Below are 26,030 nucleotides of genomic sequence, written 5' to 3' on the forward strand. Positions count from 1 at the left end.
AGATTATTATTCTCTTCCTGTAGTAGTTGTTGACTAAACAGATCCTAGAGATCTGTGCCGGGGCTCAGTACTACTTGTAGAGCCAGCTGCTGTATCAGTCAGTTACGGTGGTTTCCTGAAAGAGCACTCACTTCCTCCATGTGTACTTGCAAAACTGAGGGCGTTTCACTAGTCTGACTGACCCCCCCCCCCAAAAAATTCTTTTTAAGAAAGGTCCTCGCCATATTGCCTTTACCTATCGTTTGTAATAAAAACTATCACCAAATTCAGTCTGAGAGGAACAGAGTGAACATTGGACTTTCTAGATGCAGCCATCAATTCTTGTGAGAGGAGATCCTCTGTTGGAACTTCTTGAGATATTAATCTTCAAATGAGGGGATATCCCTGTGCGCATATCGCTCACGTCAGAGACTGTGTCACTTGAGTTTAAGGATTGGGCTTAGATGTGTTTAGGCTACTTGCCATGCTTTGTTGAACCCACATAGGACACAGCAGAGGAACTGAGAGGAGGGCTGGTTTTAGTCAAATGTCAACTGACATGTGTCTCAGCCAAACCACTTTGACACATTGCATGGATTATTACACACTTAGAAACGTGAAGGAAGAGAAGCACATAATACATCTGCAACAGTGTACGAGCAATTTAAGAAAGAAAATCAGGGGAACATCTTGTGATAATTAATGCTGTTTGGTCGGAGGTTATCAACCGTAGGGTGTCGGAGCTGGGTGAGTGGTACTTGTCTTTTTTTACAGACAATCTTCATGGAGTATTTTACAACAAACAACAGGTGATTATTGTAGTCCAGTATCAACGATTTTAATGCAAATACTTCTCTTAATCAATAATCTATATGGCGTCATGCTGAAGCTCCCCAGGCATGGGGAGACACACATGCGGTACTGCATCAGGCAGGGTCTATAATCCCGAAGACATTCCTGACCCGTTGCAATTTTATCATATTGTATTGGATTTTCTATAAGTCTGTATTGTTGCCAAAAACATAAATAGGGTATGTCATTTGTTTTTTAAAGTGACATTTCCACATAGACACATTAAATCACTAGTATTGCTGTATTATTATCTCCATAGTGATCCTGAATGACCCACATGGACATTCAGTTATGAAATACAAAGGGAATGAAGCTCAATATTCATAGTGAACAACCAAGAGGACCAATGTCTCATTCACTCCATGATTGCTGGTCTATCATCATTCTCATCCATTTGCTCGGGACCATTGAGTCCAGTACAGGTAAGTTGTCTGTCCATCAATCATGTTGGTTTACTAATGAGATAAGATATTCTTCCTTAGTGATGCTTCTTAGTAGTTGCATGTCAAAATATTTTGATTCTTACATTGCTGAAGATGTTATTTCTTCTGGTCTTTTAATAAACACTCCCTAACTATGTCTCTCTAATAAAATTAGTTGGTTGATATTCTCTCGCTGTCTCACTTCTCTAATTGATTTCCTCTTGCTGTCAAATTTCTCTGCATGGCAAGACATTAAACCTGGTCCTGGAAAGTTACAGAGCATAAGCTTTTAGTCAGGCCCAGCACAAAAACTTGATTTTACCATACAAATCAACCGTCCTCATTCGTTAGACTGGTAAAATCAGGTATGTCAAAGCTAGGCTTGAACAAAACATGCACACCCTGTAACTCTCCAGAAACCAGCGTCTTGTAGGATTCTCGACTCTGCCTATGTAACATTGTCGCTAAAATGTATGTCCCTTCCAGTGTTTTCAGTGTTTTTGATACTCTTCAGTGTACTATTATGTTCATGCTCCAATGAGGTATAAACCATTGTCCATGTTTTATTGTGCCTCCAGCTGAAAAGCCGTGTACTGCTTTCTCCAGCAATGGGGACCTGGTTCTTTCTGGCTCCAATTTCCAGGTGTTCTGTACCTATCTGGCCAGCTGCAGAGCTACCAAATCGATGTACATTGACAAGATCCAAACACATCAAGTACAGCACTACAACTCTACAACCATATTCCTTAATGTGACCGATATACGTAAGGAGACCACATACACCTGCAAGTGTTACGGAGAACCTGAACCTTGTGGACTCGACGTTGATGTTGGATGTATGTATGGAATTGTATACTCTGCTACATAGCATTCTGCGATTCAAAGGCATCACATAGAAAACCATAGTGTCAACAGTGACCAGAATACATATCCAAGTTTGAGCTCAGGGCTGAGGAAGTAAAGTTAAAGTTGACACAGAGATAAAAAAATGGGCCTTTTGGTACAATATGAAAACCGCAACCTGTAATTAGTCACACATGCTGTGTGTCATCTTTTCACCAAGTAGGTTTGAAGAGTTGCTTATATGGTTGCGCCCTCAGATATTACCTCCAATGCAACACTGACTAACAGCTGGTTAAATCCACCTCACAGATCTGCCCAGTGCTCCAGAAAAAGTTGCTTGTATCCAGAAAGGAGAATTTGGACAGGTGACATGCACATGGATGAGAGGAGTGGAAACCAAAATGAATACTCCCTCAGAGCTCTGGTGAGTTTTCAAGAGAAAGAGAAGGTGCAGATCCTGTGTCATGCGTTGTATAATAAGGGATCTGAGGAATCACATGTTTGTTGGAGCAGAGCAGCTTTCGTGATCAAGTGTTCATCTACCAACAACTTAATTGGTTTCTATGACAAGGCAAGACAGCAAAAAGAGAGCATGGAAATAAACTTGTCATTGTTACAAATTACACCGTCTTTTGAAGAATATTTGATTATATATTTTCATGTGACAACACTGAAGAAATGACACTTTGCTACAATGTAAAGTAGGGAGTGTGCAGCTTTTATAACAGTGTAAATTTGCTATCCTCTTTAAAATACTTCAACACACAGCCATTAATGTCTAAACCGCTAGCAACAAAAGTGAGTACACCCCTAACTGAAAATGTCCAAATTGGGCCCAATTAGCCATTTTCCCTCCCCATTGTCATGTGACTCGTCAGTGTTACAAGGTCTCAGGTGTGAATGGGGAGCAGGTGTGTTAAATTTGGTGTTATCGCTCTCACACTCCCTCATACTGGTCACTGGAAGTTCAACATGGCACCTCATGGCAAAGAACTCTCTTATTATCTGAAAAAAGAATTGTTGCTCTACATAAAGATGGCCTAGGCCATAGGAAGATTGCCAAGACTCTGAAACTGAGCTGCAGTACGGTGGCCAAGACCATACAGCGGTTTAACAGGACAGGTTCCACTCAGAACAGGCCTCGCCATGGTCAACCAAAGACGTTGAGTGCATGTGCTATATATCATATCTAGAGGTTGTCTTTGGGAAATAGACATATGAGTCCTGCCAGCATTGCTGCAGAGGTTGAAGGGGAGGAGGGCCAGCCTGTCAGTGCTCAGACCATACGCCGCACACTGCATCAAATTGGTCTGTATGGCTGTCATCCCAGAAGGAAGCCTCTTCCAAAGATGATGAACAAGAAAGCCTGCAAACAGTTTGCTGAAGACAAGCAGACTAAGGACATGGATTACTGGAACCATGTCCTGTGGTATGAGGAGACCAAGATACATTTATTTGGTTCAGATGGTGTCAAGCATTTGTGGCATCAACCAGGTGAGGAGTACAAAGACAAGTGTGTCTTGTCTACAGTCAAGCATGGTGGTGGGAGTGTCATGGTCTGGGGCTGCATGAGTGCTGCCTGTACTGGGGAGCTACCGTTCATTGAGGGAACCATGAATGCTAACATGTACTGTGACATACTGAAGCAGAGCATGATCCCTTCCCTTCGGAGACTGGGACGCAGGGCAGTATTCCAAAAATGATATTGACCCCAAACACACCTCCAAGACAACCACTGCCTTGCTAAAGAAGCTGAGGGTAAAGGTGATGGACTGGCCAAGCATGTCTCCAGACCTAAACCCTATTGAGCATCTGTGGGGCATCCTCAAACAGGTGGAGGAGCGCAAGGTCTCTAACATCCACCAGCTCCGTGATGTCATCATGGAGGAGTGGAAGAGGACTCCAGTGGCAACCCGTGAAGCTATGGTGAACTCCATGCCCAAGAGGGTTAAGGCAGTGCTGGAAAATAATGGTGGGCACACTTTGGGCCCAATTTGGAAATTTTCACTAAGGGGTGTACTCACTTTTGTTGCCAGTGGTTTAGACATTAATGTCTGTGTGTTGTGTTATTTTGAGAGGACAGCAAAATTACACTGTTATACAAGCTGTACACTCACTGCTTTATATTGTAGCAAAGTGTCATTTCTTCGGTGTTGTCACATGAAAAGATATAATCAAATATTTGCAAAAGATGTGAGGGGTGTACTCACTTTTGTGAGATACTGTATCTAATAATATTAATGTCTTCTAGGGGGTAAGACATTTTTCATGAGGCAAGTCAAGTCTGACATTCAAATGTACCTGGAATAAACAGCATCTACTGCTGTGTCAGAAGACCACATTTTGATGCATCCTCTTTTTTTTTTTTGGCATCATAAAGTTTATACCCCAGAAATTATTGTTTTTAATGGGCATAAGATGACAATAAAATAAAACAGATGGAATATGCACATATGAAATTGAAAATAATCTAGAATAATTCAAGCTGTGGGATCTGCATATTCTACTCAGTACAGTTTCTAAAGAATAACATGGGTTTTATGTGTTTCAGGGTGAAAGCTATGAACAGCACAGCAGCACCTGTGTCCTACCCTGGATTTGACTATAGTTCTGATCCTGGTCTTGTCTCAGCTATTTTCTCTGTGTCTGGTTCTAACCAGACAGATTACTCAGTATGGGCCAACTCATTTAACAAGCTGGGTTCTGCTAAATCCACCCCACTCAACTTCAAACTCGACCAAATTGGTAATTTGGGTTCAAGGGGCCAAAGAATGATCACATATCTTATAACTGTGGCTATGCAATTCTAATTCAACCGCAATATAACATATTTTGCACTTGTTTAAGCCAATGTGAACTATGCATTTATTAGTCATGGCTCTTTTGGTTGCAAATACAAATTAATATTATTCAAAATATAAAAAGTTTAATATAAAAAATATATATAACAATGCACCATTAGAAATTTGCATACTGGCATGGTTGAAGGTTTATTTTTAAATGAAGAGCATTCAGGAGCCAAATTCTGCAGCACTTTTACCTCAACAGAGTAAAATCATCTAGCTCACCAAAAAGACTAATTTTGTCCCATTTTGACAGTTCTTTCTCTTGCTCTCTCTATAGTACAACCCCCACCCCCTGCTGTATCTCAGGTAAAGTGCTGTTCACGTGCCTGTGAGGTTGGCGTAGAGTGGGTTCAGGGAACTCTTCTCCTGGAGGTCTGGTACAGAGCAGCACAGGAAACGAAATCATGGATATCACACACTGTAAGAACCAACATCACCTTTTGTAAATGTTACTTGCTACACTTGACCTCATGCAATCCAGTCACGCTTTGCAAGACGTTGCAATCCCCCCATGAAGCACATACAGTACAACTTGCATAACATATTCCCCAAAACCACAAAACCTTTAGTTTAAATCAGAAGCAAGAGCACATTTGATTGGGGTTTTCAAATTGGTGCCTCCTGCTTTATATTTGTGGTAGACTGCATAGTCTTGCAAAAACATTTCTTCATTTAAAGTTTTATGTGTTTCCCCTCCAGTTGAATGTTGTGTTATGTACACTACTGTTCAAAGATTTGGGGTCACTTAAACATTTACTTGTTTTCCATGAATACATACATGTAATGAGTTTGAATAGGAAATATTATAATTGACAAATGATTGAAATTATTTTTAATTGAAATAATAATTGTCCTTCATCTTTGCTTTCGTCAAAGTATCTTCCATTTGCAGACCTTAGGCATTCTAGCATTCTAGCTGTACCCAATGTTTTTAGGTAATTTGAGGAGATTTCACTCCATGCTTCCTGAAGTACCTCCCACAAGTTGGATTGGCTTGATAGGCAATTTTTATGTACCATATGGTTAAGCTGCTCCCACAACAGCTCAATATGCGTGAGTGCTGGCCACTCCATTATAGACAGAATACCAGCTGACTGCTTCTTCCCTAAATAGTTCTTCCATAGTTTGGAGCTGTGCTTTGGGTCATAGTCCTGCTGTAGGAGGAAACTGGCTCCAATAAAGTGCCGTCCACAGGGGATGGCATGGTGCTGCAAAATAGAGTGATAGTCTTCCTTCTTCAAGATTCCCTTTTCCCTGTACACATCTCTCACTGTACCACCACCAAAACACCCCCAGACCACCTCAATGCCTCCACCATGCTTGACCTAGATTTGTCTATCCATAACACTTGTTTTCCCAATCTTCTTCAGTCCAATCTTCTTTTGCCCATCTTCATCTTTTATTTTATTGGCTAGTCTGACTTTTTCTTTACAACTCTGCCTAGAAAGCCAGCATCCCGGAGTCACCTCTTTACTCTTAACATTGAGACTGATGTTTTGTGAGTACTAGACTTGTGAGGTATCTGTTTCTCAAACTAAACACTCTAACGTATTTGTCCTCTTGCTCAGTTGTCCACCAAGGCCACCCACTTCTCTTTCTATTCTGGTTAGAGCCAGTTTGCACTGCTATGTGAAGGGAGCAGAACACAGCATTGTATGTTTTGTTTCTTGGCAATTACTCACATGGAATAGCCATCATTTCTCAGAACAAGAATAGACTGATGAGTTTCAGAAGAAAGTTATTTGTTTTTCACCATTTTGAGCCTGTAATCAAACCCACAATTGCTGATGCTCCTGATTGTCAACTTGTCTAAAGACTGATAGTTGCTGATAATGGGCCTCTGTACGCCTGTGTAGATATTCCATTAAATTATCAGCCGTTCCCGGCTACAATAGTCATTTACAAAATGAACAATGTCTACACTGTAGTTTTGATCAATTTGATGTGATTTGAATCTACAAAAAATGAAGAATATGAAGAGATTTCTGAGTGACCTCAAACTTGAAAGGTTGTGTACAACATGCCAATATGGCCTCAGTGCACTACACCCAAGAAGATTCAGGAGAGCCAAAGGTCAGGAATTTTTAGCCGCAATTGAGGTTACAACATCTTCCTACAAGGAGATGTTAAAAGCTTGACAAGACAAAACAGCCCTGTCTGACATGTATCACGAACATTGCAGTATCAGTTCACACCAGCTTTCACAGGATTCCTGTGCACTGTTGATATGCCACTGACAGGATTTTAACATTTGTCGTCAATGACGCAGCTATACTGCGAAACAACAACCTAGACCCATATGTCTTTCTTTTGGAGTAGTCATTCCATTTTATGTCTATGTTGACCCACCACCTTTGTCATGTGTTATACATGTGTTATAAATGTGTAGCACCTCTTTTGGCACTCTTGCAGATGTAATACTGTGTTCTGAATCCTTTACCCCACAGGTAGGTTCAATGAGGAACCAGTCCAATGTGTCCCTGCCCATTATGTCTCTGCAACCATACACGCTGTACGAGTTTCAGGCCAGAGTAAAACTGAACCATTCAAAAGGCCTCTGGAGCGACTGGAGCAAATCTCTATTTAACCAGACAGAGGAGGAGGGTAAGAACATTAACACTTCCTGGATGACGTGTTGGTGACCAGGGATAGATAGCAATATATGATAACTTTGGATTCATCATACTGGATGCGTGATGGTACATCAGTGTACTCAGACACTAGAGATCATTGACTGCTTTACAGCATTTATATGTATTTGTTTTAATACCAGTTCAGCTTATTTTACATATCATAGCACAAATGGATGGATATCCTGCTGCTTTGACATCCTTCTTTGCCCCTATGGTACAGTGGGAATACAAAGTCACCATCCCCTTACAGCCTGAAATAAAATAAAAAAAACATAAAATCAAAAGTTCTCCGGCTTTATTTACACACAGTAACCCTCAATATCCAAGTGGAGAAAAAAAATCAAAAAAAAAGATTTAAACAGTAAAATCCCCTATTTGGATAAGTGACTGCAATCGCGAACTCTCTGAGGTATAACTAATCACTTTCCAGATGCCAAATCAAGGTAATTAGCTTCCATATTTAATCAGTTGTAGTGACTAATTTGATCAGAATGAAAACAGTTGGTCATAGAGGACTCCACTGCTTAGGAGTGCAATTAAGAGCATAGAATCCATTATGAGCAAAACGGTACTTTCAAAAGATAAAAGATATATAGCTATGGGCACAAGTCAGGCAATAGATTTAAAAACATTTCAACGGTGTTGACCCTTGGAGGAAAGATAAAACCATTGTTAAGAAGTGGAAGGCGTATGGCACCACCCAGATCTTGCATAGATCAGGCTCTCCCTCCAAACTGAATGACCAAGCTAGAAGGAGACTGATCAGAGAGGCCACCAATAAGCCAATGGCAACTTTGAAACATGCACACCAGTAGCCTGTTGTAGGTCATTTAGTTGGGTTCTGGCAGTGTTCCTTCTGTTCCTCCTCACACAAAGGAGGACATACCTGTCCTGCTTTTGGGTTGATACCCTTCTACGGTCCTGTCCATCTATCCTTGTGTAACTGCCCATCTCCTGGTATCTCCTCCATTCTCTTGAGACTGTACTGGGAGACACAGCAAATCTTCTTGCAACAGCATGTATGGATGTGCCATCCTGGAGGAGCTGGACTGCCTGTGCAACCTGAATGGGCTGCAGGTACTGCCTCATGCTACCAGTAGTGACAAGAACACTAGCAAAACGCAAAACTAGAGAAGAATCTGTCAGGATGGATAAGGAGAGAGCAATTGTCTGTGGCCACCACCTGCGAAACCATTCCCTTTTTTGGGTGTTGTCTTGCTGTTGTCTCTCCAGTCCCCCTGTTGTCACTTTCATTTGCACCAAAACAGGTGACATTGATTCACAATCACTTATGCTTCCTAACTGGACAGATTGATATCCCTGAAGTTTAATTGACTTGATGTTATACTTTGATGATTATTGGATCCCAAAAATTTTTTAGCAGTGTATATTGTCACTTTTAGATTCTGTCAATTTTTGTCTTTGAACAAAATGTATGCAACCGGAAGTTAGGGGAGAGCCATGTTTATTCAGCATGAGTCTACAATGTTGACCTTCCATAGTTTTTACATGTTCTCCAATAATTACAAGTTTCTCATGCCCATTTCCTTTCATCACTTAGTATGAAATAACAGTTTCAGAACCGTTATAGCTTGATTATCCCTCCATTCATATGCCTAAAGCATCATCACTATAACCTTCTACACCAGTCTAACCAGTCTACACACGCCAACTGTTTCCATTGTGTGTAGAAACCTTAGGGATAGTGTCAGATAAGCATTTCCCACACCATACCATCACGTATACACTAATGTATAGCACTATGCAACATTCAAGAAAGGTCAAACTGATCCCAGGCCAGTATAATAAAGTTGTTACTGGAAACACCTTATCACACATTCATTGTCATACAGAGGGAAATGACGAAGGTCTGTAGTAATAACAGTAGCATCGTATGGTGATTATCCAGCAACATTGCTTAAATACTTGAGTATCTTTGCTTTTCATACTTGAGTAAAGATAGCTATACCTCTACAAATAAATGCACAAGTAAAAGGGAAAGTCACCAGCAATATACTTCTTAAGTAAAAGTGTAAAAGCATTTAGTTTCAAATATAAATGAAAAGCAATAAATATTAAAAAGGAAAATTTTACAGAAGGCTGCTTTGTTTCAAATGCCTTGAAATGGCATTTCGCGAACAAAATGATTCAAACATTATTTTGCAGAATTCATGCCAGTGGCATAAAACCCAGCATCCCACTGCTGATTTGCCTTTGAAGCTAAACATGGTCAGTCTTGGTCGGTCCCTGTATGCAGCTAGAAGTAGTGTTGGAGGGCATGTAGGCGGCATTCTTTCCTCAGGTCTGAAGCTATCCCTAAGCAGTAATTAATATAATGCCTTGTGTAGGGTTCTGTCTTTCAGCACTGTGAGATTGCTGACTTTCTGTGGTCACAACAGATCCCATAGTACTTATCATAACAGTAGAAGTGTGAACTCTGGTGACCTGGCAACATTTCTGATCTTGCCCTACATATTATCATCCACAGCTTCAATTTGACTAATTCATACCCTGCCCTCCAACTGTAACGATTCCCTGTCCTCCACCTGTAACTATTCCTTGTCCCTGCATATAACTAAGGTAGTTGCTATAAATGAGAATGCATTCTCAGTCAACTTAGTTGGTAAAATGTGAAAACATTTCAAGAATTGAAGCACTGTGTTAGTGCTTAATCGCCCAGATCAGAAGGATTGAGCTTGGTCAGAGGTCTTCTGATACAGTAAGTGTGTGAATTGGACCACTTTCCCACCCTGCTAAGCATTTGGAATGTAAGGACTTTTAGATTCTTCATCAGGAAAACTTAATGGGAGGAAAAAACATACAGCATTTCTTTCAGGGTCAAAGTGAAGTAAAAAGGAAAACATCCTGCCTCCCTCCATATAAAAACAACTAACGTACAACTTTTTGCCAGACCGCGTAAGCAGAGCCGGCTAACAAGAGCGAATGTCTATACTGAGTGACTGACTGACTGACTGACTACCTCTTGTTCAATAGCGTAGTGGTTAGAGAAGTGAACTTGTGAACTATAGGTCCTAACATCGTATATCCTTGCAGGCGAAGCGAAGTATGCATTATTAATTATTCCGCATAGACGAAAACTTTGCTGGCTAAAACCGTTACTATCTACATTATAGTAAGCCTGAAATAAAACAGTTTATGGTTATATTGCGACTGTTTGTGGTGGATTTTCAAAGTATGCATCAGTGCATGCGTTTTGGGTCAGGATAGACAAACACATTTGCTGGCTTAACAACGTAATTACGTTATATTAAGCCTTAACTGAAACTGTATATGGTTATATTGTGACTGTTTCTGGAATGGTAAAGTTCATCTACAGTCTTGCTAGCAATTGCTAAATTATTATTATTATTCCTAGGAAGTTAGTAGATACTAGTAAGCCAATTACTGGCTAATAAGCTGTTAAAATGTCCAGTGGCAAAAGCAATACAGTTCATAGACGCTATGTTGGAGGTCAACTTAATAAGAAACGTTAGTCAGTTTAACACAATCCACAATGGAGTCTAGCGACTGCTGAAACATGTAATGTTGTGGCGTAGTGGAAGACCTAAGTTAGTATCTATTGAGAGCAACAACATTTATTAATTATTTCTGGTAGATTCCACGATTCTCTCATCATTTCACTTGATGAAAAACTGTGTTATCATCACCTTTATTGATAGTTATTGTATAAATGTTATTCACAAATGAAAGATAAAGTAAATTGTTTTGCCATGAAAGATGAAAATACATTCTTATGCCATGAAATGAAATAGCTTTGGGAGACTCGCAATTGCTCAATTCTTATGACTATTCCAGTAATTTAGTAGATGCCGGTAAAGCTTATTACTGGCTAATAAACTATTAAAACGACCAGTGGCAAACGCAATACGTAGCCACTATTTGTGGTGGAGGTAAACTTAGTAAGAAACGTTTGTAAGTTTAACTGTATCAATGTCATTCACAAATGACCTAATAACTATTAAAATGGCCAGTTGCAAAAGAACATTTGTTCGGGCTATACTAACATCCAGCAAAGGTTGGTTTCTTGTTTAACTTAGACAGAGACTCTTTAATTGTGAATGTGTCGCTGCATCTCTCCTTGCTACCCAGAATGTAAGTGTGGTCACCTCTACACAATTTCACCCCATTTCCCTATCATCACTCATCTTCCTCTGTAAGCCACACAACCCAAGGCTGTGCCTGTCTGTGTTTTTGTTTTTTTGTCAGTGTGTGTTTGTGTGTGCCTGTTTGTGTTTATGAGTATCAGTGTGTGTTTGTATGTGTTGGTGTGTGTGCACTGCCAGAAAAATGCCTTTATATAATTTCCTGATTATTGATAGGATTCCTTTTTCTTTGAACAGAAAGCATGTAGAGAGTCACGTCTTACATATAGCAACCTAACTAGACAAACCAACGTACAAATAACACACCAGACAATGAAACAAGCCATGTGTCGTGTGGTTGCTATGAGGTTGAGCAGATTACCAATAATCTTGATAAAATGCAAACTTCTAATGAAATATGTAGCTGATATAGTTCTGGTTGACCTTGCCATGTGGTTTTCTCTTGGTGGATTTGGTCTTTTTGGTCAAAAAACCTTGATGTTGCCTTCTTTTAAGTGAGCAACGATCAACTCTCCTTTTATGGAATACCAAGAAATATGAGTTCAACCAGATAAGCACCCTTCCAGAGAAATCTATTTGTCATTCATCTGAATTCAACTTAATGATGCTATTGATGTGGTGTTAATAATAATTTCGTTTTTTCTGTGTCTGCTGGATCCATCTAGTTCTCATTTTGTTTACATAGGAAGTCCAGTTTAAAAAAGAGAAATACATAATTAGGTCCCTGTTCTTGGCAGTTTGCTTACTTCTCTAGATAGAAGTGTCTGCAAAATGTGACACATTGTTGAGAAAAAACAAATGAGGTAATGTTCTGCAGATTAGTTGTCAGATGGTTATGAAAACACACATCTGACAACATTATTAATGGCTTGTCCATACAACCCATTAATAATGATTCTACAACACTGTTCCCAAAACAGTTCGGACACTATTTAAAATAGAAAAAAAAAAACAGAATGCCATGATGTGCAAATCATTTAAACCCTATATTAAATAGAAAATGATACAACGACAACATATCAAATGTTGAAAATTAGATATTTTATTGTTTCTTGAAAATATAGGTCCTCTTTGAATTTGATGCCAGCAAAAATTTGGGACAGAGGCAACAAAAACTGGAAATGTTGTGTAATGCTAAAGAATAAACCGGTGGAATATCTCACAATTTTATAGGTATATTGGCGACAAATCATTAACATCATTAGGTATAAAAAAAAGCATCCCAGAGAGAAAGAGTCTTTCAGAAGTGAAGATGGGGAGGGTTTCATCACTCATTCTCTCTGGGATGTTATTCTTAAATGTGAAACAGTCTGTAGTGGAAATCACAGCATGGGCTCAGGAACACTTCTGAAAACCATTGTCTGTGAACACAATACGTTGCTGAATCCACAAATGCAAGTTAAAACTCTACCATGCAAAGAAAAAACATAAACAAAAACATAAACAAAATCCAGAGACGCCATCGCCTTCTCTGTGCCCAAGTTCATTGAAGATAGACTGAGGCGAAGTGGAAAAGGGTCCTGTGGTCTGACAAATAAAAAATATTTTTGGGAATCATGGACTGTTCAAAAGCTAGCATCTATGATGGTATGGGGGTGCATTAGTGCTCATGACATGGGTGACTTGTACATCTGTGAAGGCACCATAAAGGCTGAATAATATATACAGGTTTAAGAACAACATATGCTGTCATCCAGGTGATGTATTTTTCAGGGAAGGCCTTGCTTCTTTCAGCAAGACAATGCCAAACCACATTCTGCACGTATTACAACAGCATGGCTCCTTAGTAAAAGTGTCCGGGTGCTAAACTGGCCTGCCTGCAATCCAGACCTGTCACCCATTGAAAACATGTGGCACATTATGAACCAAAAAAAATTATAAAAGAGAACCCAAACTGTTGAGCAGCTGAAATCCTATATCAAGCAATAACGGGAAAACATTTCACCAGCAGTTGGTCTCCTCAGTTCCCAAAGGCTTACAGAGTATTGTTAGAAGAAGAGATGATGCAACACGGTGGTAAACATTCCCCTGTTCCTGATGGTTTTAAAACGTGTTGCTGGCATCAAATTTAATGTGGGCATTTTCCAGTTTTAACATTTGATATGTTGCCCTTGTACTATTTTCAATACAATACAGGGATAAATGATTTTCATATCATTTCATTCTGTTTTTATTTGCATTTTATGCAGTGTCCCAAAATTTTTGGAAACATCGTAGTAGAAAAATACTTTATCAGTGCATACATAAAACAAACCTATCAAAAAACTATGGGAATATCAGTAAATCCGTTTTGTGAGCTTACATCAACTTTTGGAGGGACACATTGTCCACCACAGCTACGTGTTGCAATAAATTAAATATTTGTGTACTTTTACAGCACCAGCTAAGGCCCTGGATGTGTGGTATACAACTTCAACCACTTCCAACATCACTTTACACTGGAAGGTGAGCCTTTAAACTAATGTTTTTAAAAACCATCCCTGTTACATCCTTTCACTACCTCACTGTCTTCCTCTCTCTCTGTTTTTCTCTACACTTTCTCTCTGTCTCTTTTGCTTTCTCTCACTCATATATATATATATATATATATATATATATAGTTTTCTTAGTATTTCTCTCTCACTGAAGGTGTGTAAAGTGTTATCTCAAAACTACCGCTTGTGGTCTTGTCACATCACTCGTTCCGGTACACTAGCTAAAGGTCATATTCAGCCCACTTCTGAAGCGGGACACTCTCCACTCAACATCCCCTTCCCCCTAATCTAACCTCACCCCCTTCCCTTAACCTCACCCTTAGAGGGTTGCAGTGTTCTTCTCCAATAATATGTGAGACTGAAACCTGGGCAAGACAGGCATGGGTTTCAGTTTACAAGAAACAATAGATGATGCAGTTTCAAAGAAATGACAGATCCCTTATACGTAGCCTTGCACGCTTTAGTTGCTCCTGCAGCAGTAGAGTTTCTGAATGGAGTAGCGGGACAACAGGGGGATAGGGGCATGTTAACTAAATATTGCAAAGGATAACTATGGAGACTCTTTAAAATGCTGAGTATACACTATGTGTGTATAAATTCAAAAATGGCCTGAAAGAAAAAAGAAAACCATTCACTGCTCTTTTTAGTGTCTCTGTTTATATGAAACAGAATGTGTCTGCATAACAAAAACTTTGACAAAGGCAAAGTAGACGAGTAATGTTTAATTCAAACAGTGATGCTAAAAATATTAGTTTTTTACATTATCTCATAACAATGTACCTCCAATCATTCAGCTCAGAGGTGTACAACATTGAGGGACACTTCTATAATTGCTTCAAGTGTGGTAGTTGCATAGGCTGTTGACCTTTGGTATGATGCATTCTGAATCTGTTTGCAGAATCTGAGCAACTTAGACGCCAGAGGAAGAATCACAGGTTACAAGGTTATAATTCATAACCTCCAGACAGGGATGACGGAGAACGTTACCTCCACCACTACATTTTTAGTCCCATCCTGCCTTAGCTGTAATGTCACTGTCTATGCCCTGAACTCCAGAGGTTCCTCGCCACCTACCAGTGTCATCATTCCCCTTAGAACAGGTAAGACAAAACATTCATAAACTTGTGATTCATAAACCTTACTGATTACTTACTCAGTATTTGATGCGGAAAGAGTAACTGCTGACTGCGTGACATGCTCCTTTCACAGCCCAGCCCCCTGAAAACGTGCAGAGTAGCCATTGCAATAAACACAGCTTCGCCATCTCCTGGACCAGGCCTAGTACTGCAGGAGCAGCTGTTAGAGGCTACCTGGTTGAGTGGTTCCCTAAAGGCAAACAGGTGGAGGAGCTCAGGTGGAAGAGACTGGGTCCTAATGAATACCATACCGTAGCAGGTAAACTTAGCCAGTGGGTGACCAGCTTAACACTGCATTAGGTCTTATTTGAACCTTGAGTGTTAATGGTGCTCTTTCTCTCTCGCTCTTTCTTATTTGTGCAGATGACATAAAGCAATATGAGTGCTATGAGGGAGCAGTCTATGTCCAGTATGAGCAGGCAATGGGCAGAGCCCCATTTGAGGACATCAGCACCAACGAATCAGGTAAGACAGTAGATGTATATTTCCTGGTTTCACATCAACCGAACGGCATGAAAAGTGGTTTTTTTATTGGTGGTGTGTCTTTGTCTTGTAGCACCATCAGCAAGTCCATCTGACGTCCAGGTGAGGGTGAACGAAGACCGAGTGACAGTGTCCTGGTCGGAGGTCCCTCTGGGAAAACAGGGAGGGTGTGTCAGAAAATACACCATCTATTTGAAAAAGGAAGAGATCACATCCTACGGTATGGAGACAAAAAAAAGTCAAGCCCAAAAAGTGCATTTGTGCTTCAGAAACGTGTCAGTGTGTCTGTCTGTGTGTGTTGTTTATACTGTGTTCTTGAAATGTGGCTGTGTTCTAGACTGTGATGCATCAAAGAGGTCCTACACCATAACTGGCCTGGCCCAGTCCGATCAGCCGTACTACCTATGGATGTCCGCTTGGACCAGCTCAGGAGAGGGTCCACATGGATCATCTCATTCCTTCTTCATCATTGCTAACCGTGAGTGAATCAAGATTCAAAACTCTCTTCACCAGAATAAACTCTTAGAATGTAATGGGTTATGCAAGTAATATACTGCACTTTACTATTTAAACCTACTCTTGTGCGTAGCTGTATTTGGATGGAGTTGATTAACTGAAATAGCGGTTTAAACAATAGAATATGTTGAACTCATATTCACATAAATGTCAAAATATTAATGTAAAACAAGTGTTTGATTTATTGTTTGATTCCCATATGATTATAAAAAGGGTTCAATATATGTATAACATTCCCATTGTGTGTCTCTTACCTACCAATGTGTCTTTGCTTTCAGAGAACATCTGGTATGTCACGATAGTGGTCTCCTGCTTGGTTGCCCTGGTCTGTTTCCTGCTAAAACGATGGTAAAAGCAAGAACTGGAAATCTAGTCTCTTTTGGGAGTCACTAGTGACTAAACAACAAAATTAAATAGACATACTGATCAACCTGGTCTCAAGAGACTACACAGACTATTTTACATAAATCTGTGACAGCCAAATTTGTAAAATATGTTAAGTAACGTAACATTAGAGTAATAATCCAGAAAAAAAGGTATGCCGTGTTTCAAACCTGGATGCTTCCACTTTACAGCCAGGTATTCAACCCACTGATCGAATCAGGAACTTTCTGTTTATGGAGGAGAGTAGTGGTGTTAGAACATTAATATGTTACAAGAGATTTTTGTTCTAACCCTAACCATAACCCTAACCTTAACCCCAGTGCTGTGATACCTAACCTTAAACCAAACCCTAACCTGATCCCGAGTGCTGTCATACCTAACCACAACCAAACCTTAACCTAACCTTTTTTGTTTTCTAACCTTACCCCAAACCATAACCCTAACCTTAACCCCAGTGCTGTGGTATCTAACCTTAACCCTTACCTTAACCCCAGTGCTGTGATATCTAACATTAATCAATCAATCAATCAAATGTATTTATAAAGCCCTTTTTACAACAGCAGTTGTCACAAAGTGCTTTACAGAGATTAACCCTAACCTTAACCCCAGTGCTATGATACCTAGCGTTAACCTAACTGTAATGTTAAAATGCATTTACTACATATTGTAGCGACCTTGGTAAGGCCATTACTCGTCTGCTAATATCCATAAACCCTGTGTGGAGCAGTGGGTAGGGAGCCTGCCTTCAGACCGAAGGTTGCCAAAATATGGCTAGGTCATTTTGTGAAAATTTGTAAAGAATTATACGTTTTTGTACCGTTCATGAAATATGATACATTTGACTGGCATTCGTATCATATTATATGTTTTAATAGCATTCGTAACATATTATACGTTGTAATAGCATTCATATGTCATTTTACGTTTTAGCCAATTCGTTATGTATTATATGTTTTGGTTGCACATTGTAATGTAATCTAATGTAACGTAACATATAATTTGAAATCAGGTGCCATGGATTTACGTAAAATATTCTACGTAGTCCCCTGAGACCAGGTTGCAACCATTGACTGTGTTATTAGCGTATGCTGTTCCTGACTCTTCCATGTTCTCTTCTCCTCAGGGTCTGCCACTACTTCATACCGGATATTGTCCTTGATCCTGCCAACAGCAAATGGGCAAAGGAGTGTGCCAAAGAAATGGTACCCAATGTGCAAATGGGCATGCACACAATCACACAAACATACTCTATTTCATTTCAATCAGCTGTGCCCCGTTTAATTCTGATCCTTTCTGGTCTCCCCCAGGGTGGGTTGACCCTCCAGCTGTATGTCAGTGAATCCAGCATCAGTGAGGAGGACGAGCCAGAGACCGTGGAGGTCCAGGAGCTGCCTGAGGAAAGCTGGTGCTCAGGGAACCCTGCACAGCCCACTGAAATCTCTAGAGCTGCAGAAGGGGCCTCACACCTCATTCCTCCCCAGTTGAGTCCTGTCACTGACCCATCAGCAACAGCTTACTTCCAGAACTCTTACCTGCAAAGCTTCTCCCAGGAGTCAGGCTCCTCCGGCCAGACTCAGGACACCCAAGGAACAGATATAAATGTAGATTACATTTCAACACACCTCCTTGTGAGAGAGGAGGTGGATGAAGATGAGCAGGAATGTTTTGGTGAGATGGTATTTTTTCCGTGTCTGCCCCTGGACCATCTGGTGCCAGTCCAGGGGAAGTTGACTCTGGATTCAGTCAGGATTGACTGCAGTGGGTTCTGAGACTTCTCAAAAAAAAATATAAAGCCAGGAGAACGTTGTGTAATGACCCTGGATTTGATGAGTGCATTGCAAGGACATCCAAGCATATGGAGATAGCTTGGGTCCCGCCAAAAAGTTGGAACGTCAATGCCTCCATCAACCACTACAATCCTATTCTAGTTCTAACTAGAACTCTGCTTCCACAAACAACAATTTATATGCCTGGGATTTACCAAAGACTAATTACCAAAGACACAAAAGGTATATGTCTCAGCAATTCATGTTTCAATCACAATGGTTCCATAACTTTAATTCTCACTAATCAAGAATCATTATATGGCATTACAGTACACTAAAATGATGTTTCTTGAGTTACTCAAAAGGGTCATAGAATATAACTTGCTGTTATATTTCACCCAGTTCATAGGCACAGAAAGCAGAGTGGTGACTCCTCCCCATCTTTACTTCCAAAAGACTCATCCTCTCTGGGATGCTCTTTTTATACCCAATCATGTTACTGACCTGTTGCCAATTAACCTAATTAGTTGTGACATATTCCACCAGCATTACACAACTTTTCCAGTCTTTTGTTGCCCCTGTCCCAGCTTTTTTGAAACATGTTGTTGGCATCAAATTCATAGTGTTCATTTGGACATTTCTCAGTTTCTACATTTGATATGTTGTCTTTGTACTATTTTCAATTGAATATAGGATTTAAATGATTTGCACATCATTGCATTCTGTTTTTCTTTACATTTTACACAGCGTCCAAAATGTTTTGGAAATGGGGTTGTACAACGACACAATCCACATATAACAATGATTAGGGCAAGTGTCTTTAACTTTGAGAGATATGCTGTTCTTTAAATGGATATACTCAACAATCTCCATTAGGCCTCCCACCCTTTACAGCTCCCTTATGTAGCCTAAGTACAAACACCTTAATTGTGGTTCTGCACAATGAATGAATCATGTTTTCTACTGCCTCTTTACCACCACATTCAGCAGCATCTTTTGCACATCACATATCAACTGCAAATGAATTGAGTGGATGTCTATTATGTTAACATTCTAATGTTAGGATGGCACTTTTATGTCTATATTGAAAATATACAAATAAACCCCTTCTGACCAACTGGCTGGACAATAATGTATGGAAAGTGTGGATTAGGCAAATATCGGCTTCCTCATCCAAGATGAAATGCCAGACTGTGAAGGTCCTATTGAAAAGTTCCCTTTGCACAAACACAAAGGGGTATAGCCCATGTATGTGCACCATTTTATTAATGATCTTTGTTTGCCTCGATAAAATATGTTTGTTTTTAAATGCCCAATGATGTCTGCTGAGCCACTCTACTTTTCTGCAAAATGGTTCCATCTGTCCAAGAAATGCAGATGGCTAAACTGATTTCAGAGGATCAGCCACCTATATGATATCCTATTATCTCATTTTGTTATGATACTTCAACAATGGTTTAACAAGACTACAATTTAACTTACATGGTAACATATAATACCATAGCCTGTTAATGTACACTGTATACATTCTTAATGGATAAACAATTAAAATCAAAACATTATTTACTTACTTTTCAGTTTACACCTTATAGTAGCCAACGTCTGAGAAGCAGTTCCCTGATTCCACCACTTGCCACTGTTCATGTAGATGGTCATGGATTTGTGTTAATTTACAAACAATCTCAAGCACTCTGGTTCATATTGATAAATCCCTCACATGTAGTAATTGCACGCATGGTTAACGCACAAATATGTGGGTACAGGCTTAATAGATGAGGCCGCTGGATCGCTGAAGGACGTACAGCTGCTATACAGTGAATGTTTAGAGATTTTAGTTTTCTGAGCTGTTTTTCATTTGCCCTAAATCTCTGGACCATCTTCCCATGGCTGTGATTACAGGATGCATTACCAGTAAACAGGCGCACTCCAAACAGAGGGCTCAGAGGTCATGTGGACCTGTGTACATGCACTCACACACACTCTTGCTCATGAAGGAAGGGAAGCATGCAGGACAAGATGATGTGAACAGCGAGGAACACAAGAGAGTTGTTATTGTCTGAAAAGAGAGAAGAGTAAAAGGACAACACGATAAAGGAAAAGCTGATGTCAAAAGAAAAGACACCCCAAATAATAAGAGAAGGTTAGACTAGTGGTAAACACAGCCACCTCGAGATTACACATGCCCCCCCCAACACTGGGTTCACATTCAACTTTGTATTTTTTCAAGTCTTTAAGTAACATTTATTAAATAAGCTTTAGAAGTGTAAAACAGGGTGTTGACCAGTTGTATTGCTGTTACGCTCCTATTCATTTCATGGCATATGGTAGTTGTGTGTGTATGGCCAGTGGCAAAAAGTGGCGGATATGTTTACATCCTATTCCCTGGTCTGATGGCCATCTCTGTCGGGGGTGGGGTGATTTCTGTGATGGGAAGTCCAAAAGCTCCGCCTTGTCCTTGTGCTGTCTGATCAGACTTTCTAGATGTTAACTAGCCCACCCCAAGTGACAAATTTAATCTGCACATGAGAGGGACCTGTACATCCATTTGAGGACTGAAGCACTTGCATATGGCATGTGTGGCAGTGAGTGAGAAAATTATCACAGAAAATTATCACAAGATACTTTTGTTTTTCAGGCTGTTTGAGAGAGTGGGACAGTGGAAGAAAAAGACACTTGTCAGGTTTTTGATTGTGTACCACAATAATTCCACTCCGGTTAGGATGAACTTCCTCTCTGTCTCTGCCTTATTGGGTGAGCATGTCTATATTTTCATTTCCTCAATGCACTGATTAAAACTGTTTTAATTGTTCATATACATTTCAATATAGTCATGTATTGATATGCATTACATTATAACACATTTTAAATGGTAGTACAGCTTTCAGTATGTACTGATGTATATTTATGCTCTAAGCAACATGACTAGTTTGTGTGTCGATTGGAGTGTTGCTTATGAAGCAAAGAGTCTGAAATGAAAAAAAGGACATACAGTATCTCACAAAAGTGAGTTCACCCCTCGCATTCTTGTAAATATTTGATTATATATTTTCTATTCTATCTGTTTTATTTTATGCCCATTATTTTATGCCCATTAAAAACAATAATTTCTGCATCAAAATGTGGTCTTCTGACACAGCAGTAGATGCTGTTTATTCCAGATACATTTGAATGTCAGACTTGACTTATCTCATGAAAAATTCCTTACCCCCTAGAAGACATTAACATTATTAGATACAGTATCTCACAAAAGTGAGTACACCCCATTTTTGCAAATATTTGATTATATCTTTTCATGTGACAACACTGAAGAAATTACACTTTGCTACAATGTAAAGTAGTGGGTGTACAGCTTGTATAACAGTGTAAATTTGCTGTCCCCTCAAAACAACTGAACACACAGCCATTCATGTCTAAAACGCTGGCAATTAAAGTGAGTACACCCCTAAGTGTAAATGTCCAAATTGGGCCCAAAGTGTCAATATTTTGTGTGGCCACCAACATTTTACAGCACTGCCTTTAACCTCTTTGGGCATGGAGTTCACCAGAGCTTCACAGGTTGCCACTGGAGTTCTCCTCCATGACGACATCACAGAGCTGGTGGATGTTAGAGACCTTGCGCTCCTACACCCTCCGTTTGAGGATGCCCCACAGATGCTCAATAGGGTTTAGTTCTGGAGACATGCTTTGCCAGTCCATCACCTTTACCCCTCAGCTTCTTTAGCCGTTAATGGCTGTGTGTTGAGTTATTTTAAGGGGACAGCAAATTTACACTGTTAAACAAGCTATACACTCACTACTTTACATTGTAGCAAAGTGTAATTTCTTCAGTGTTGTCACATGAAAAGATATAATCAAATATTTACAAAATGTGAGGGGTGTACTCAATTTTGTGAAATACTGTACATGTGCATTCCTCTCTGTCCCATGGGCTTGATAGGCATCTACAGTCTCATTAGAGACTGTTTACCATTCCCCTTACTGCACACACTACTGTCACGTTGTTGATGCTCAGTTAACCTTCTCCTTATTAGTAAACAGAGAAACCTTCCCCCTGTTAACTTCACTGTCCATTTTTTTTCCAGGTATAACAGTATTGATGATTCAGAACACCGACTCTGAAGGTAGACACACAAACACACATACGAATACTCATGTACACACAGGGACGGTTCTAGGCATAAACGACTGCTTATGTCGTTTAACTGCTAGGGGGCCCCAAACGCTAGGGTAAAGGGGGCCCAAATCAAATTTTGCTTAGGGCTCCCGAAAGGCTAGAGCCAGCACTGCATACACACACAGAAATGTTCATAAATGACAAGCTTCCCTGTTTCTCTAGGGTTTGCCAGTATCAAGGCAGTTGTGTCTGTTTGGCCCCCAGGATCAACCATATTTTTGAAGGAGTGTGTAACCCTGAGATGCAGTGTGGGAGCTGGCGCTAACTTGTCCTGGACTTATCAATGGTTCAGAGACGAAGTTCAGAAACGTGGGACCCCAAATGCTAGGCATCTGGTTATTGGTGACAGTTACTTCATTACTGCGGTTGCCAGGGCTGACAGTGGCAGTTACTGGTGTCAAGCTGAGCGGAATGGGTCCAACACACACTTACTCAGTAACCGTGTCCATCTGACTGTGTCAGGTGAGTAAATGATCACTTCCACTCCAATCACTCCAATCAATCTATTTGGGTGGAGGCAATATGTCCACTGATATTAGCATGAATGAACTGATAACCCCTTTGACTTTGATTAGTCTCAGAGACTCATTCAAATTGGTTATGGCCAAATCATTTTTTATAAGACAGGTTTCAATACAGTTGACAGCCTGTAATGCAAGTACTAAAAAAAGATATATAAAGAAATGTTTCGCATTTTTATGACAGCAAAGTGTTTCCACAAAACAGTGTGTTTTAACTTGATACATTTTGTTTGCACTTTCATGTGCAATAATAAGTGATTTCTAAATGTCAATGTTAAATTACAAATGTACTTTGCTCATTTGACCTGCACTAGAGGTAACAGCTTATAAAAATACATTGCAGCGTTGATGATTAGTTTAATATGGATATGGGAGAGAAAATTATTTTGAAATCAGCAGAAAATAAAATTCCCTCAAACGAAGTTATAGATCAGATATAATGAAAGACCACATTCACATTGTTGTATTGGAGGGAGCAAGAACACTGTGCCAGCAGTAGCTGTCTGTTTTGTCTTGGACTTTTCTTCCAGCAGTGCTCGGGTGTGTCCATTTTGTTTATTTTGTGTTTATTTTCATTCATGTATAAAAGGATTAGGAACAAATGTTTTTGATTGAACTGAATGTTGTTGAATGGTTGCTTCTTCATTAAAATGTATGAAAACTAATAATGAGAGCCATTTTGTGGTTTATCTCAGTGATAGTTATTAATCCTGGAACTGTCGTCCCCTCTTGTCTCTATCAGAGTGGATGCCCCCATTACTGTCCGTAATCCCTAGCAGCAGACAGCACTTCCAAGGGAACAGTTTTTCTCTCCAGTGCCCAGCTGTGTCTGGGAGCAACTCCAAAAAGAGTAACTCTACAAACTGGACATTGCAGAAGCTCACTGATTTTGACGCAAGGCCTGGATGTCAGGCACAAGAGGGCACTCTCCGTGACAAAGTTCCTGGAGCATGCAGTTTCCCTTCTCCTGACGGTGGAGTCAGTGGGTTGTACTGGTGTCAGAGTGGCAAGCGGCGCAGCAATTCAGTCACCATCACAGTGAGCTGTGAGCTAGACGAGCTGTATCACTGGTGGCTGAAACATGGCTTTCTGATTATTTGGTTGGGGATGGATTGAACAATGGCACCTGCACAATATCTAACTAGTTGTTTCCTCTTAGCTCCTACAGATGGAACAGTGATCATCATGGTCCCTGCACACCCTGTCTCTGAGGGAGACAGTGTGCATCTGCATTGTCGTTTTTGGATCCACAAGCCGATCAAGACCACCTTTTACAAAGATGGAGTGGAGATTTGTTCTCTGAATGTTACAGAGATGGTAATAGATAATGTGACCAGTGCAGACGAGGGCCTCTACAAGTGTGCTGACCCAGAGGACAAGTCGGAGAGCCCAGAGAGCTGGCTGGCTGTTAGAAGTAAGAGCTTTTGGTTGTTCATGACTGAATCCCATTACTTCATAGATTACATTTAATTGACATTGATGTTGAATAGATTTTGGGGTCCTTTGTTTTAGGCCATTTGACTTCAGATGATGGGAAGCCACTGCAAACTGAAGGTAAGCTGATTACATACAGTACATAACAGGGTTTTTATCCCAACCCCCTCCTAGCACATAAACACACACACACATACACACATATTTCTAAAGTACAACTTCTATTCCTCAATCAGGTACCTGGAAATGGGTGGTGCCATCCAGCTGCATTCTGGGAATCCTGTTGGTCATTCTTCTGATTTTAATAATGGTTTGTCATTTCAGGTTAGTAAAATTTATATTCAACTAATATTTTGTTTCATTCATTTTACATTCTGGTCACTTCGTATCCAGAGGGACTTACAGTTAGTGTAGGTTGACCAATTTATGGGTTGGCCCAGGATTGTCCCGGTCTCAAGCTGGGTGTCCCAGGTTACGAGAAATATCTGTAAAACATTAAAGTGTCCCGGTTTTTGACATTCACTAGCAAATTGTCTCGGTTTTCAAAACAATTTAAATAATAATAATAATACATTAATGTTTCCACATATGAGTTGGAGACAAACAAACAACTGTGTTGAACTGCTTAGCAGAGCAACAATTCTCATCAAAACTCAAGGGAGTGGAAAAACACACAGGACAGTGAATATAGCCCAGCCCCAGGGTTTGAAATTGTGGTCACCCTAAGTAAGCACATACATTTTAAGAAGCTAGGTGGAACACACAACTCAGTAGTAGTAAGTACACCCTAATCAAAAAAATAGTTATCAGCAAACATCAGCACTGAATAATAGACAATCCCAACCAACAGCTGCAGGCAGAAAAAGGATGTGTGGGTATGTCTGTAACAAGCCTGTTGCTGGCTTCCAGGCGGCGTATGTGGTGCACTCGCAGCTGTTTGTCCTCGAAAGAAGGGGCACCTCCAGTAGAAGCACCCAAAACTAAACAGGATGGGACTGAGGTACAGTGGGACCTGGCCTGGATGGAGATGGCCAACCTGCTGGACAAGCAGCAGTACCCAGCCACAGTCAGCTAAACACACAGTAGTGGCTGTCTTGTTTTCACTGAGATTTTGATTGTGGATGAATAAATTTTTTTAAAAGAATCAAATACTTGTTTGTTATTTGTTTTTATTTATTAAATGTTATGCAGTCGAGCAGCATAAGCAGGACATACAACAACTGCAGAGACATAAAGTACATGTAAATGTACTTTCCTATTTATCTCCCGGTGGCACAGATTGGTTCTCCAAATGACCAAATAGATTGCCAGTTACTAGAATATCAAGTTTTCTACATTGCTTTGCAAGGATTCATGGTAGAAAGCACAATTCCTTTTTTAACAACACAGATCAACACAGTCTTGTTAAGTAGCTAGACAAACTGAGTATTATCAACTAGTGTT

The 26,030-nt window shown here is 40.1% G+C and overlaps 2 protein-coding genes across 3 annotated transcripts; both read left to right on the plus strand.

The window, feature by feature from the left end:
- The first annotated feature begins 243 nt into the window (after nucleotides 1-243).
- Nucleotides 244-19,576, plus strand: il12rb2 (interleukin 12 receptor, beta 2a). Its single transcript, XM_010865696.5, has 16 exons — nucleotides 244-726; nucleotides 1,091-1,253; nucleotides 1,832-2,089; nucleotides 2,406-2,520; nucleotides 4,648-4,841; nucleotides 5,220-5,362; nucleotides 7,390-7,546; nucleotides 14,077-14,144; nucleotides 15,072-15,273; nucleotides 15,383-15,568; nucleotides 15,673-15,774; nucleotides 15,866-16,012; nucleotides 16,130-16,270; nucleotides 16,587-16,656; nucleotides 17,816-17,894; nucleotides 18,000-19,576. The coding sequence occupies exons 2-16, from the start codon at nucleotides 1,139-1,141 to the stop codon at nucleotides 18,459-18,461; spliced, it is 2,439 nt and encodes an 812-aa protein (XP_010863998.2). The 5' UTR covers nucleotides 244-726; nucleotides 1,091-1,138; the 3' UTR covers nucleotides 18,462-19,576.
- Nucleotides 19,577-20,992: 1,416 nt separating this feature from the next.
- Nucleotides 20,993-25,702, plus strand: LOC105006957 (Fc receptor-like protein 6). 2 transcript variants are annotated; one of them, XM_020048941.1, is made up of 8 exons: nucleotides 20,993-21,209; nucleotides 22,541-22,579; nucleotides 22,795-23,094; nucleotides 23,896-24,198; nucleotides 24,313-24,567; nucleotides 24,666-24,707; nucleotides 24,824-24,911; nucleotides 25,497-25,702. In XM_020048941.1, the coding sequence occupies exons 1-8, from the start codon at nucleotides 21,026-21,028 to the stop codon at nucleotides 25,660-25,662; spliced, it is 1,377 nt and encodes a 458-aa protein (XP_019904500.1). In that variant the 5' UTR covers nucleotides 20,993-21,025; the 3' UTR covers nucleotides 25,663-25,702. The 2 variants fall into 2 exon arrangements, with proteins under 2 accessions (XP_019904500.1, XP_019904501.1); XM_020048942.1 differs by having other exon boundaries at nucleotides 22,837-23,094.
- Nucleotides 25,703-26,030: the final 328 nt, after the last annotated feature.

Source organism: Esox lucius, chromosome 8, assembly GCF_011004845.1.
Source record: "Esox lucius isolate fEsoLuc1 chromosome 8, fEsoLuc1.pri, whole genome shotgun sequence".
Taxonomy (NCBI): domain Eukaryota; kingdom Metazoa; phylum Chordata; class Actinopteri; order Esociformes; family Esocidae; genus Esox; species Esox lucius.